The following is a 15,861-nucleotide window of genomic DNA, read 5'->3' as shown; positions in this document are numbered from 1 at the left end:
GGTATTACCTGATTGTGAGGGTGTGTGGTATTACCTGACTGTGAGGGTGTGTGTGAACTATTACCTGGCTGTGAGGGTGTGTGGTATTACCTGACTGTGAGGGTGTGTGGTATTACCTGGCTGTGAGGGTGTGTGTGTGTGTGAACCATTACCTGGCTGTGAGGGTGTGTGGTATTACCTGGCTGTGAGGGTGTGTGAACTATTACCTGGCTGTGAGGGTGTGTGGTATTACCTGGCTGTGAGGGTGTGTGGTATTACCTGGCTGTGAGGGTGTGTGGTATTACCTGGCTGTGAGGCTGTGTGAACTATTACCTGGCTGTGAGGGTGTGTGTGAACTATTACCTGGCTGTGAGGGTGTGTGGTATTGCCTGGCTGTGAGTGTGTGGTATTACCTGGCTGTGAGGGTGTGTGGTATTACCTGGCTGTGAGGGTGTGTGGTATTACCTGGCTGTGAGGGTGTGTGGTATTACCTGGCTGTGAGGGTGTGTGGTATTACCTGGCTGTGAGGGTGTGTGTGTGTGTGAACTATTACCTGACTGTGAGGGTGTGGTATTACCTGACTGTGAGGGTGTGTGGTATTACCTGGCTGTGAGGGTGTGTGTGTGTGTGAACTATTACCTGACTGTGAGGGTGTGTGTGTGTGGTATTACCTGACTGTGAGGGTGTGTGTGTGTGGTATTACCTGGCTGTGAGGGTGTGTGGTATTACCTGGCTGTGAGGGTGTGTGGTATTACCTGGCTGTGAGGGTGTGTGTGTGTGTGAACTATTACCTGACTGTGAGGGTGTGTGGTATTACCTGACTGTCTACTGCAGGTTTAACAGCTTGGCCAGACTCCTCAGCTTTTCTTCTATCTGCCTCAATAAGCTGGAACAAAAAGTATCAAATCTCTCACTCAACAGATTAGACTAAATCTGTCACTCAACAGATGAGACTAAATCTCTCACTCAACAGATTAGACTAAATCTCTCACTCAACAGATTAGACTAAATCTCTCACTTAACAGATTAGACTAAATCTCTCATTCAACAGATTAGACTTAATCTCTCACTTAACAGATTAGACTAAATCTCTCATTCAACAGATGAGACTAAATCTCTCACTCAACAGATGAGACTAAATCTCTCACTCAACAGATGAGACTAAATCTCTCACTCAACAGATTAGACTAAGCTCCGATTCAACAGATTAGACTAAACCTTTCTGAGTTGGTCTACCTTATGTCTCTCTGTTATGGCTTTATTCCTTTGGCGTATCATATCCATTTTCTTGGAGAGAAGAGCTTCTTTTTCCTCTTTAGTGAGAAAGTCAAGGTTGACATCAGTGTCAGCCTGTTGAGTTTGGATAAGTTAACTAGTGACTTCTGAATGATCCTAGGCTACAACTACTGTTGAGTTTGGATAAGTTAGCCAGTGACTTCTGAATGATCCTAGGCTACAACTACTGTTGAGTTTGGATAAGTTAACTAGTGACTTCTGAATGATCCTAGGCTACAACTACTGTTGAGTTTGGATAAGTTAGCCAGTGACTTCTGAATGATCCTAGGCTACAACTACTGTTGAGTTTGGATAAGTTAGCCAGTGACTTCTGAATGATCCTAGGCTACAACTACTGTTGAGTTTGGATAAGTTAGCCAGTGACTTCTGAATGATCCTAGGCTACAACTACTGTTGAGTTTGGATAAGTTAGCCAGTGACTTCTGAATGATCCTAGGCTACAACTACTGTTGAGTTTGGATAAGTTAGCCAGTGACTTCTGAATGATCCTAGGCTACAACTACTAGAAGGTTTAGAGACTTCAACTGGCTACAGAGGACGATACCATTGTTTCATCAGTTGATAAATTATCCCTGGTACCATCTCGCTATCTCAACTTAAAACCAGGCTCTCTTCAACTAGTGCTAGTTTGGCAAGTACTTACAGAAACGGCTGACTTTGGACGTGCAGCCATCTCTCTAAATGAAGCTGATGACAGATGACCACTGCTGATGGTTCTGGTAGAGAAAAACGTGTCTTAGTTTACTACCACAGGAGTCCACAATAGAATCACTCACCCAGGTAGGTCAAGGTTTGTACTGGCGGACATTTCACTCAATCTAGCGCAAGCTACACATATAAGACCATAGCGACCTTTGACCCAGGACAGCACCTAAAGGAATGCGCTAGGGGCTTGGAATGTGCAGGAAGAAATGAAAATTGTATGAACAAAGGTTGTTGGAAGGGAAGTTTTCTTTCCATATCACGGAGGTAGTTTTAGTCAACAAAGGGTACATACGTGTGGAGGTGGGATTAGACCAGAGGATACCCGATCGTAGGGTCTAGCCTATGGGTTAGGGCTGTGTGTGTGTGTGTATGTATGTATATATATATATATATATATATATATATATATATATATATATATATATATATATATATATATGAGCAAACAGTAGGGTAAATGCGAACTCACTGGTGGTGATTTCAGTAGAAAAAACAAACTCTAGCAGGTAAACTGAATGAGCCGGTATAATCCATTAGTTGTATAGAGTATCCATGAAAGAGTTGAGCAGCACAGTTGGCTTGTGCCAGCACGTCTAGTGAGTGGAATATGTTCACGTGTACAGGCAGCCCGACACAGCACACAGCAGGCTCGGTGTGTCGTGGCTAGATGGGAACTGTAGGTGAGGCCGATCATAGGCTAGCTACAGTCGGAGTCATATACACGTACATCAGCTGTCAGGGAAACGGGTGTGGTTTGGGAGGGCTAGCTACAGTCGGAGTCATATACACGTACATCAGCTGTGAGGGAAACGGGTGTGGTTTGGGAGGGCTAGCTACAGTCGGAGTCATATACACGTACATCAGCTGTCAGGGAAACGGGTGTGGTTTGGGAGGGGGGGGGCGAGGATGTGTGGGTTGAATGTTAGGTGTGGGGGGAAGAATGTGAGGTGTGGGAGGGAAGAATGTGAGGTGTGGGAGGGAAGAATGTGAGGTGTGGGAGGGAAGAATGTGAGGTGTGAGGGGGAAGAATGTGAAGTGTGGGGAAGTATGTGAGGTGTGAGGGGGAAGAATGTGAGGTGTGGGAGGGAAGAATGTGAGGTGTGAGGGGGAAGAATGTGAGGTGTGAGGGGGAAGAATGTGAAGTGTGGGAGGGAAGAATGTGAGGTGTGGGGGAAACGGGTGTGGTTTGGGAGGGGGGGGCGAGGATGTGTGGGTTGAATGTTAGGTGTGGGGGGAAGAATGTGAGGTGTGGGAGGGAAGAATGTGAGGTGTGGGAGGGAAGAATGTGAGGTGTGAGGGGGAAGAATGTTAGGTGTGGGGGGAAGAATGTGAGGTGTGGGAGGGAAGAATGTGAGGTGTGAGGGGGGAAGAATGTGAGGTGTGGGAGGGAAGAATGTGAGGTGTGAGGGGGGAAGAATGTGAGGTGTGAGGGGGAAGAATGTGAGGTGTGGGAGGGAAGAATGTGAAGTGTGGGGAAGTATGTGAGGTGTGAGGGGGAAGAATGTGAGGTGTGGGAGGGAAGAATGTGAGGTGTGAGGGGGAAGAATGTGAGGTGTGAGGGGGAAGAATGTGAAGTGTGGGGGAAACGGGTGTGGTTTGGGAGGGGGGGCGAGGATGTGTGGGTTGAATGTTAGGTGTGGGGGGAAGAATGTGAGGTGTGGGGGGAAGAATGTGAGGTGTGGGAGGGAAGAATGTGAGGTGTGAGGGGGGAAGAATGTGAGGTGTGAGGGGGAAGAATGTTAGGTGTGGGGGGAAGAATGTGAGGTGTGGGAGGGAAGAATGTGAGGTGTGAGGGGGAAGAATGTTAGGTGTGGGGGGAAGAATGTGAGGTGTGGAAGGGAAGAATGTGAGGTGTGAGGGGGAAGAATGTGAGGTGTGGGAGGGAAGAATGTGAGGTGTGAGGGGGAAGAATGTGAGGTGTGAGGGGGAAGAATGTGAGGTGTGGGAGGGAAGAATGTGAAGTGTGGGGAAGTATGTGAGGTGTGAGGGGGAAGAATGTGAGGTGTGGGAGGGAAGAATGTGAGGTGTGAGGGGGAAGAATGTGAGGTGTGTGGGGGAAGAATGTGAAGTGTGGGGGAAACGGGTGTGGTTTGGGAGGGGGGTGGGCGAGGATGTGTGCGTTGAATGTGAGGTGTGGGGGGAAGAATGTGAGGTGTGGGAGGGGAAGAATGTGAGGTGTGAGGGGGGAAGAATGTGAGGTGTGAGGGGGAAGAATGTTAGGTGTGGGGGGAAGAATGTGAGGTGTGTGAGGGAAGAATGTGAGGTGTGAGGGGGAAGAATGTTAGGTGTGGGGGGAAGAATGTGAGGTGTGGGAGGGAAGAATGTGAGGTGTGAGGGGGGAAGAATGTGAGGTGTGAGGGGGAAGAATGTGAGGTGTGAGGGGGAAGAATGTGAAGTGTGGGGGAAACGGGTGTGGTTTGGGAGGGGGGTGGGCGAGGATGTGTGGGTTGAATGTGAGGTGTGGGGGGAAGAATGTGAGGTGTGGGAGGGGAAGAATGTGAGGTGTGAGGGGGGAAGAATGTGAGGTGTGAGGGGGAAGAATGTTAGGTGTGGGGGGAAGAATGTGAGGTGTGGGAGGGAAGAATGTGAGGTGTGAGGGGGGAAGAATGTGAGGTGTGGGAGGGAAGAATGTGAGGTGTGAGGGGGAAGAATGTGAGGTGTGAGGGGGAAGAATGTGAGGTGTGAGGGGGAAGAATGTGAGGTGTGGGAGGGAAGAATGTGAAGTGTGGGGAAGTATGTGAGGTGTGAGGGGGAAGAATGTGAGGTGTGGGAGGGAAGAATGTGAGGTGTGAGGGGGAAGAATGTGAGGTGTGAGGGGGAAGAATGTGAAGTGTGGGGGAAACGGGTGTGGTTTGGGAGGGGGGGGGGGGCGAGGATGTGTGGGTTGAATGTGAGGTGTGGGGGGAAGAATGTGAGGTGTGGGAGGGAAGAATGTGAGGTGTGAGGGGGGAAGAATGTGAGGTGTGAGGGGGAAGAATGTTAGGTGTGGGGGGAAGAATGTGAGGTGTGGGGGAAGAATGTGAGGTGTGGGAGGGAAGAATGTGAGGTGTGAGGGGGGAAGAATGTGAGGTGTGAGGGGGAAGAATGTTAGGTGTGGGGGGAAGAATGTGAGGTGTGGGAGGGAAGAATGTGAGGTGTGAGGGGGAAGAATGTGAGGTGTGGGAGGGAAGAATGTGAGGTGTGGGGGGAAGAATGTGAGGTGTGGGAGGGAAGAATGTGAGGTGTGAGGGGGGAAGAATGTGAGGTGTGAGGGGGAAGAATGTTAGGTGTGGGGGGAAGAATGTGAGGTGTGGGAGGGAAGAATGTGAGGTGTGAGGGGGAAGAATGTTAGGTGTGGGGGGAAGAATGTGAGGTGTGGGAGGGAAGAATGTGAGGTGTGAGGGGGAAGAATGTTAGGTGTGGGGGGAAGAATGTGAGGTGTGGGAGGGAAGAATGTGAGGTGTGAGTACAATGCCTCGAATGATTTACGGTACAATACGCCAAGGCGTCAAGTGTTTAAAGATATTTGGATGCCTCGAATGTTTTACGGTACAATAGGCCAAGGCGTCAAGTGTTTGTAGATATTTGGATGCCTGGGATGTTTTACGGTACAATAGGCCAAAGCACCGACCGCGTATATCGTGCAGGTCAGCAACAAAAAGCAATGGAAAGGTAAGCAGCTGGTCTACATTAGAGCCGTGTTAGGAGTTCTTGAGGCGCGATGTTTGTTGGAAACTTGCAGTGGTCACCAAGACCAACTCCACATAAGAAGAGCTAGTCTAGTCGACTAGTGGAGGCTGCCTGATAAAGACAGGCGGCGACCTGCCAAAGTGGAACAGGTGCAAGCATGGCATGGAATGCTTCGGAAATACCAGAGACAATTATTAGTGTTGTATCTGAGTGATGACTGCTCGAACTAGGTTCCATGGACACCGATGGACTCAACTTCAAATATCAAACAGGCTCCCAAACGACAATCTGGTATTATTTGCGTCTTTTCTATGCCGAGGCAAGGTGGAGGGAGGGGCACATATAATTGAAGAGAGGCACATTGGTACATAGAATGCGCCGTCTGTCTGTCAAGTCTCAACAAGAGATCACTACAAACTTCCTTAGCCGTCTGTCTGTCAAGTCTCAACAAGGCATCACTACAAACTTCATTAACCGTCTGTCTGTCAAGTCTCAACAAGGCATCACTACAAACTTCCTTAGCCGTCTGTCTGTCAAGTCTCACCAAGGCATCACTACAAACTTCCTTAGCCGTCTGTCTGTCAAGTCTCAACAAGGTATCACTACAAACTTCCTTAGCCGTCTGTCTGTCAAGTCTCAACAAGGCATCACTACAAACTTCCTTAGCCGTCTGTCTGTCAAGTCTCAACAAGAGATCACTACAAACTTCCTTAGCCGTCTGTCTGTCAAGTCTCAACAAGGCATCACTACAAACTTCCTTAGCCGTCTGTCTGTCAAGTCTCAACAAGGCATCACTACAAACTTCATTAACCGTCTGTCTGTCAAGTCTCAACAAGGCATCACTACAAACTTCCTTAACCGTCTGTCTGTCAAGTCTCAACAAGGCATCACTACAAACTTCATTAACCGTCTGTCTGTCAAGTCTCAACACGGCATCACTACAAACTTCATTAACCGTCTGTCTGTCAAGTCTCAACAAGGCATCACTACAAACTTCATTAACCGTCTGTCTGTCAAGTCTCAACAAGGCATCACTACAAACTTCCTTAGCCGTCTGTCTGTCAAGTCTCAACACGGCATCACTACAAACTTCATTAACCGTCTGTCTGTCAAGTCTCAACAAGGCATCACTACAAACTTCCTTAGCCGTCTGTCTTTCTAGTCTCAACAAGGCATCACTACAAACTTCCTTAGCCGTCTGTCTGTCAAGTCTCAACAAGGCATCACTACAAACTTCATTAACCGTCTGTCTGTCAAGTCTCAACAAGGCATCACTACAAACTTCCTTAGCCGTCTGTCTGTTAAGTCTCAACAAGGCATCACTACAAACTTCATTAACCGTCTGTCTGTCAAGTCTCAACAAGTCATCACTACAAACTTCCTTAGCCGTCTGTCTGTCAAGTCTCAACAAGGCATCACTACAAACCTAACTGTGTGAGAACCTGATTATCATGATAGGTGTGTGCGCCTACTATACTTCATTAGGTTATAACTAGGTAGCCTCAAGTAGTGCTGGTGTTAGATGTCATCCGTATATGATGTCCGCCCCCCCCCCCCCCACACACACACAGATGATCCACTATTGACGCAACAACTACACGAGGTGACTTAACCAAGCCAGGGGTCCGGCCTGGCTAGGTGAATTCTTGTATTTGTAATATTTTATCGAAACAAGTGCTCCACACCAAACTGACCCAACTTTATATGCTGGTATTAGCAACGCGTTACCAATTGGTATTTTTAGACGTGTGATCTTTTGCCAAACTGCGATATTTAAAAGTCGGCGCTCTATTTCTTGGATCTTTGTTTTTGCGGCGGGGTTTTGTCTACCTAACAGACGCCACAGTTTTTGGGGCGGGGGGGGGGGGGGGGGGGTTCGTCCATCTAACAGACGCCAAAGTTTTTGGGCGGGGGTTTGTCTACCTAACAGACGCCAAAGGGCGTGCTGTATGACAACCGTTAGTGTAGGCAACCGCCTAGGTGCCAGTGCTGTCGTGGGTGCTCAAGACTCGGATATAGGAAGAACTAGCAGATGCATACTGGGGAACCTTGCTTGAGAAGCTCATTTTTTCTCAAGTCCAATTTTGATGCAATCAAAGATTCCATCTGTACAAAGCTCACTGATATGTTTACACTTCAATCCAATAGCAAGAATGCCTATAATGGTATAAGTATTATTAGGTTAGTTATTTTTTTTTTTATTAAATTTTAATTTGCTCACAATTGTCTGTGGGTTTTGTGGCAAATGTTGCAACTCAATTTTGACTTACTAATAATGCAGCAATTTAGTTAAAACTTTCCAAATACATTTGTATCCAATAACAACCCAAGAAAATCTAATTTTTAACCTAACCATTAATAAATTATGCATTAAATTTTAGAGATTATTATAATTAATAACATAAGGGAGGATAACTGATTGAGCAGTTGCGATCATTCACATCCTGTGGATGGAGATCGCTTAATTTTCCACACCTGAGAACTGAGCACAGTTGTTTATAAGGGGCAGATCATTGTCTTTTAGACTTTAGCCACTAGTCAAGTTTTACAGCAAATACCTGTAGCATGAGGTAATTATTTCAAAAGACCAAAAAAAAATGCAAATAAAAAAAATAAAATAAAATAAAATAAAGCACTCGTTTTTAAAAAAATAAATTAGGGAATAACATTTTTTTTTAAATATTAAAAACATTAAGAGTCAAGTAATATCTATGTTAATTATCAATATCTGTGCAAGAGTCAAGTAATACCTATATTAATCATCAATATCTGTGCAAGAGTCAAGTAATACCTATGTTAATTATCAATATCTGTGCAAGAGTCAAATAATACATCAAACATCTGTGCAGTTTTTGTTTGGTCTAGTAGGAGATTGATATACCATTTTTCTTTCTCTTTAGACTTGTTCAATCATTTATTATTACACAAATTATACAAATTTACAAAATAAAGTAATAGTATAAAACAAGGTCATGATATTTTTCTAATCAAAAATAAAATACTGCATTATTGCATTTATATTAATCAGCCATTCAGAATTTTATTTTAAAGCATGGGAAACTCTTAAAATCTAACCTTAAATCAATTTAACTGATAACTAGTGTCAGTTATTAATCTAGCAGTATATTAAAGATTTAATTTACTTTATTGCTGTACTAGACAGCTTTATATGTTACTATAAAAATTGAAACCAAATCTTTAAAATTTGAACAATAGCCAGCAGACAACAAGCACCCATCGTGCCGGCTAAAAAACATTTGCAAACATCGGAAATAGACTTGAAAGCATTTAATTAGGTCAACTACACTCAATCATAACAGAATAAAAATGAACTGTTATTGTTTATAGTAATATGTTAACCAATACGCAATAAAATACCAATGGATACAGTGTCCCCTACCGACACTGTATCCTGGTTTTACTCTTTTACTTTCTCGTATACAGAGTATAGAGGATTATTGTAATTGTGCAAAAAATCAAAATAGAGATTTTCACAAATCTCGACGTTTTACACCTCTCTGAGACGGAAAAAATTAATTTAGCAATCTTGTCTGTATGTTTGTGTGTGTCTGTATCAACTTTTCAGCGATATAGCTTAAGTACTGTTTCTGATAAATAGACGAAATTTCACATATATTTTAAGTAAAAGATCTAATTCTGTTTTCTGTCAAATTTTAAGTAATTTCAGAAGACCAGAAGTACTACTTTATGCTATTTCCAATTTCTCTAAAAACGCATATTAATTTATAAAGTACTAATGTTCCACACTATTATACACACACTGTTTGCTATTCACTTGGTGAGCAAATCTTTTTTCTCCCAGATTCTTTTCTATTTTAAAATGTTAAATTAATTAAAAAGCATGTAATATCTGGAGTTCCATCCATCTACACATAGTGTTATGTAAGAATATTTGAGAAAGTTTAGTGGAGATCACTCTCACTATATTATCCATGTGTCACCTATTATTACTATAAGGGCCTAATGCAAATAATAATAGGCCTATGGGCCTAGCAGTAGCATCTTATTCATTAGGCCTAAATGAACTGAAATTGAAAATAAGAAAGTACAACAATCTTAAATGATCTAGATCTAGCTCTGTCTTATCTTTAGTAAAAAAAGTTACAAAAGTAAACGGCTGTACCGTAAAAGATTTGGTCAGTTTTGAAATCTTTGCCTTAGGCCCTACACATTTTATTTTAGTTTTCGCAACCATTTTCAGTAGCTTTTACTCCTAGATCTATTTATATTTCTACTTTACTTTAGTAAAGTGAGAGAAGTGCCCTGTGGTCTAGTCTGAGATTTAAAGGGTCCATTCTAGATCTAAATATTTAAACAATCAGGCCTATCCCTTTACTGGCCTTTAGGCAGGGACATTTTTTTTAGTCCTATAATCATAATAGAATCTTCTTCAAAAAAGGGGTGTTAGGGTACTGGTAGATAGACACATGGCTGGCTAATGTCAATAGTCAATGCCTAATGCTAACCCTGTTTAACCCTACCCCAACCCTAGTCCTATGCCTAACCCTAATTTTAAATTTCATTTATTAGCCTAACCATAAAATATCGAGATTACAATACTACTAGATCTAGAGCTAACTAATATATAATAGAATAGTACCATTCTAGTAGAATCTAGATCAAGTACTAGATCTAGATCTAGTCTGATCTTAACTATTCTTAACTGATCTAGAATCTAGATCTAGATCTAATCTAAATGGTAAAACTCCATTTTAGCGTATTTTATTCTCAGCTTCTAGTTTACCTCCACTTGAGCGTATTTTATTATAATAACCGAAACCCACCAAAACATTAGGAAAACACGATTTATTTATTTGCATTGTATTTTTGTTTTGACAAATGAATAAAAATCAATAAAAAAAACAAAGAGACTTACTTTGTTTTAGATTTTGATTATTTACTTTTGTCAAAACTTGAGAAAAATCCAAATTTAGAATATTGAATGTGCTATGTTTGTGTGTCATTTAGGATTTTTCATGGCAATGGGTTAAGTACAAGTACGTAAATGTACCTCACAATTGCAAGGCGATTAAGTTTGTATTGTTACAAGTATCTCCCAGGCATGATACTATAAATAAACATTTATGAACTTACAATGACCCCAAAACTGAGGCCAACACAATTTCGAACAGCTATTGCCCGAGCTATGACGTATGCTGATAATTAAAGTCAATGTGAACTCATGGTGAACCCGTGACCATGTAAGGATTTTATCCCGCTGACGATCACACGATATTTAATTTGAACTGCTCTAATGCTTTTTTTATGCTTTTTTACCTTTTCTAATGGACACCAGCGAGTTGACGAGATTCCTTCCAAAATGTTGTTGACATGGAATAAAAACATGCTTTTTAGATTTAGACCGTAAAAAAAAATAAAAAATAAAAACTTAAGCCTAAAATTAATTTAGAAATTTTATATTTTTAGAAAAAATGCTATAAAAGTTGCAAATCCAGAGAACTTGAAAATAATTTGTTGAGTTTAAGGCTACATTTCTATTTATTTTTATCAAGCCTAAGTTATAACCGGATGTTTCACTTTCGTAAGATAAATATTGATTGGCTGTACAGTAGCTTAGTGATCGATAACTATTTGTTAACAAAACTTTGCAGATCAAGTTTTTAAATAACAATGCAAATTTAAACACCATGACCTAGTTTTTCTTTTTTTAGCTTACAATGTGTTCAATAAAATTTATGGCAGCCTATCGAATAACGGGATGCCATTGTTTATGTCGCCATTACTCGTGAAAACCAAATTGTTTTTGCTTTTTTAAAATTTTTTATTTAGTTACCGAAAATATTAAAAACTTCAAATACATCCAATCTTTAGTAAAGTCCGAGATAAACCAGACAGGCAGGATTTTATACCTAACCATATTAAATAGCCTATTAATTGTAACTACGCCATGCATGATTAAATTAATTTATGGACCTCTCAAATACCTTTGAGACTTTTCTCGCTGGCGTCCATTAAAAATCACATTCATGAAAAAATAAGTAGAGATCTAGAGGACCTAGAGCTCTAGCCCTAGTGTTTGTTTTCCTAACCTAACGTTTTTGTATGTTTCGGTTGTGTTTTTATAATAAAATACGCTCAACTGGAGGTGAACGTGAAGCGGGGAATAAAATACGCTAAAATGGAGTTTTGCCATCTAAATTCTAAATCTCTAGACTCTAGTACTAGAGTCTAGATCTAGATCTATCTAGATAGATCTAGATTCTAGATCTAGAATCTAGCTGTAGGCTGTAGGCCGGCAGTGCACAGAGTGTTGTAGCCTGTGTGTAGGCCACAGTAAAAAGTTAAAACTAAAAACTAAAAGTCTATCTAATAGTATCTACTATCTAACAACCCAACACACCTATTTTATGGAAAAGTCATTATCGGACATCGATATCTAAAATCATCTTCCAAAATTTACTGTAGATTTAGACTTATGCAAAAATAAAGCATAAAATAGCAAACTATAAAAACTGCACTAACCGAAAATTAAATGGATGTTTTGTAGCCAAAGTCAGCCCTGTTGTTCATTGAAACTAGAGATCTATATAAAAGTAAAAGCTTTCAATACTGTTAGTCTACTATTTTAACGAAACAATGTGAAATAAACACCTCAGGGGTGATTGATATTGTGTTAATTTTGTAAATTCTGACAGATAGAACTTTGACAGATTCTTTAAAACGGGATAAAATGATGGTTACACATATATATATTTCAATTTTTTATTCAATGCACCATTTCTACACTCGAATTCATCGATAGACGAAAGATCCTTGCACATCGTTAGTACAGGGCCGACTTAGAATCTAGATTTAGATCTATTTTATTCTTGTAGGGTAGATAACTCTTAATATTTTATCATTTTAATATTATGACTGACTTATTTCCCTTTGATCAAAGTGCTCCACAGCAAAAAGGCCAAGGCCTGAGATATTGCTCTGTAGAGCTATCGAGGCACCTACCTAACCCATCTCCGAAACATTCAGCGTGCAAAAGTGAGGAAAGCATGACAAAAAAAACAAAAACAAAAAAAAACAAAAAACAGCGAAAATTGGTGACTAAAACTAAAACTAAGTGAAAGTAACAGAAAAAATTATACAGTAACATTAAGGTTCAATTAGGTTCGGTTCGGGTAAGATTGAGTCCATTAAGTTTAGGGATAAAGTTTAGTGTTAAGTGTGTAACAGAAAGAGCTTAGCATAAACAGCAAGTAAGTGTACAAAGTGAAGCTCCACCATACACAGGCTGTATACCTCCACCAGAATCCTCCTGTTAGCTCGATGCGGCTCATTTCAAGGTAAATAATGAACTTTAATAAACGAGTAGTTTCTTTGCATTGTCCTTTATTTAATTTAACACTAATTTTCATGCATCAATACACTTTCTTATAAACCAACACGTAACAAAACAACTGGGGTGGCATTTTAGGGGTTGGAACGGATTAGTGGCATTTCACTGAAGTTTATTTAAATGGAGAAAATTGCTTTGAGATGCGAGCTAATAGACGAACGAGCAATGTATCGGAACGAATTAACTCGTATCTCGAGCTACCACTATATGTATATATATATATATATATATATATATATATATATATATATATATATATATATATATATATATATATATATATATATATATATATATATATATATATATAATACGATATAGAAATATGACACCGATCTCACTCAGGTGCACTCTATTACTATGTTGTACTGTTGCGTCATCAGCCGCGGCCGCTAGCTCTATGGTCCGCACAGACAAAATACGATCTGAACTCAATGGGTCGGGTGTGTCTTGACCACCGCCGGACCCCTGAGACTGACCCCTAAAATACGATCTGAACTGAATGGGTCGGGTGTGTCTTGACCACCGCCGGACCCCTGAGACTGACCCCTAAAATACGATCTGAACTCAATGGGTCGGGTGTGTCTTGACCACCGCCGGACCCCTGAGACTGACCCCTAAAATACGATCTGAACTCAATGGGTCGGGTGTGTCTTGACCACCGCCGGACCCCTGAGACTGACCCCTAAAATACGATCTGAACTCAATGGGTCGGGTGTGTCTTGACCACCGCCGGACCCCTGAGACTGACCCCTAAAATACGATCTGAACTGAATGGGTCGGGTGTGTCTTGACTTCCGCCGGACCCCTGAGACTGACCCCTAAAATACGATCTGAACTCAATGGGTCGGGTGTGTCTTGACCACCGCCGGACCCCTGAGACTGACCCCTCGCGGTCAATGGAACCCATGTAAACAGATCTCTCTGTCACTTGTATTTACTTGTTCCTACTTAACGCTACACCATCTCCTTCAACTGAAATCGGACATAATTGAACCTTAATGTTACTGCATTATTATGTTTTGACATCTACTTCATTTTAGTAAATATTCTTCGCTTCACGGGTGACGTCCATGTTGTGTGGTGACGTCCATGTCGTGTGGTGACGTGGTGACGTCCATGTGTGGTGACGTCCATGTGTGGTGACGTCCATGTCGTGTGGTGACGTCCATGTCGTGTGGTGACGTCCATGTTGTGTGGTGACGTCCATGATATGTGGTGACGTCCATGATATGTGGTGACGTCCATGTTGTGTGGTGACGTCCATGTTGTGTGGTGACGTCCATGTATGGTGACGTCCATGTGTGGTGACGTCCATGATATGTGGTGACGTCCATGTTATGTGGTGACGTCCATGTACGGTGACGTCCATGTGTGGTGACGTCCATGATATGTGGTGACGTCCATATCGTGTGGTGACGTCCATGTCGTGTGGTGACGTCCATGTGTGGTGACGTCCATGATATGTGGTGACGTCCATGTTGTGTGGTGACGTCCATGTTGTGTGGTGACGTCCATGATATGTGGTGACGTCCATGATATGTGGTGACGTCCATATCGTGTGGTGACGTCCATGTTATGTGGTGACGTCCATGTTTGGTGACGTCCATGTGTGGTGACGTCCATGATATGTGGTGACGTCCATATCGTGTGGTGACGTCCATGTCTTGTGGTGACGTCCATGATATGTGGTGACGTCCATGATATGTGGTGACGTCCATATCGTGTGGTGACGTCCATGTCGTGTGTTGACGTCCATGTTGTGTGGTGACGTCCATGTTGTGTGGTGACGTCCATGTTATGTGGTGACGTCCATGTATGGTGACGTCCATGTTGTGTGGTGACGTCCATGATATGTGGTGACATCCATGTCGTGTGGTGACGTCCATGTCATGTGGTGACGTCCATGTTATGTGGTGACGTCCATGTTGTGTGGTGACGTCCATGTTATGTGGTGACGTCCATGTTATGTGGTGACGTCCATATCGTGTGGTGACGTCCATGTCGTGTGGTGACGTCCATGATATGTGGTGACGTCCATGTTATGTGGTGACGTCCATGTATGGTGACGTCCATGTGTGGTGACGTCCATGATATGTGGTGACGTCCATATCATGTGGTGACGTCCATGTCGTGTGGTGACCTCCATGTTGTGTGGTGACGTCCATGTTGTGTGGTGACGTCCATGTTATGTGGTGACGTCCATGTATGGTGACGTCCATGTTATGTGGTGACGTCCATGTTATGTGGTGACGTCCATGTTGTATGGTGACGTCCATGTGTGGTGACGTCCATGTTGTATGGTGACGTCCATGTGTGGTGACGTCCATGTCGTGTGGTGACGTCCATGTTATGTGGTGACGTCCATGTTGTGTGGTGACGTCAATGTCGTGTGAGCATGTGCCGGTGACGCCCCTGTCTAACCGTGTAGAAAATGAGCTGTCTCTACACGGCCATAAGATAATGAGCTGTCTCTAAACGGCCATAAGATAATGAGCTGTCTCTACACGGCCATAAGATAATGAGCTGTCTCTAAACGGCCATAAGATAATGAGCTGTCTCTAAACGGCCATAAGATAATGAGCTGTCTCTAAACGGCCATAAGATAATGAGCTGTCTCTACACGGCCATAAGATAATGAGCTGTCTCTACACGGCCATAAGATAATGAGCTGTCTCTACACGGCCATAAGATAATGAGCTGTCTCTAAACGGCCATAAGATAATGAGCTGTCTCTACACGGCCATAAGATAATGAGCTGTCTCTAAACGGCCGTTTATCGTGGGGTTGGCACGTCACTAACCAGGCCCCGGTTTGTTTTAACCCGATTGTTACACAAG

The 15,861-nt window shown here is 42.5% G+C and overlaps 1 protein-coding gene across 6 annotated transcripts in view; it reads right to left on the bottom strand.

Moving 5' to 3' along the window:
• Nucleotides 1-12,227, bottom strand: part of LOC131943907 (coiled-coil domain-containing protein 9) — a 32,690-nt gene extending 20,463 nt beyond the window's left edge. For 5 of the 6 annotated variants that reach the window (XM_059304234.1, XM_059304237.1, XM_059304236.1 and 2 more), the window contains exons 1-4: nt 12,154-12,227; nt 1,919-1,991; nt 1,216-1,329; nt 797-865 (exon numbers count right to left, since the gene is read on the bottom strand). In XM_059304234.1, coding sequence (XP_059160217.1) covers nt 797-865; nt 1,216-1,329; nt 1,919-1,948 — 213 coding nt within the window. In that variant the 5' untranslated portion in view covers nt 1,949-1,991; nt 12,154-12,227. Of the gene's footprint in view, nt 1-796; nt 866-1,215; nt 1,330-1,918; nt 1,992-2,449; nt 2,616-12,153 lie in introns of those variants that run through there. The other variant, XM_059304235.1, reaches the window with a different exon arrangement.
• Nucleotides 12,228-15,861: the final 3,634 nt, after the last annotated feature.

This window comes from Physella acuta, unplaced genomic scaffold (assembly GCF_028476545.2).
Source record: "Physella acuta isolate Inbredline_101_S28 unplaced genomic scaffold, ASM2847654v3 ptg000473l, whole genome shotgun sequence".
Classification (NCBI taxonomy): Eukaryota; Metazoa; Mollusca; class Gastropoda; family Physidae; genus Physella; species Physella acuta.
This window is presented reverse-complemented; position numbering and strand designations above follow the sequence as displayed.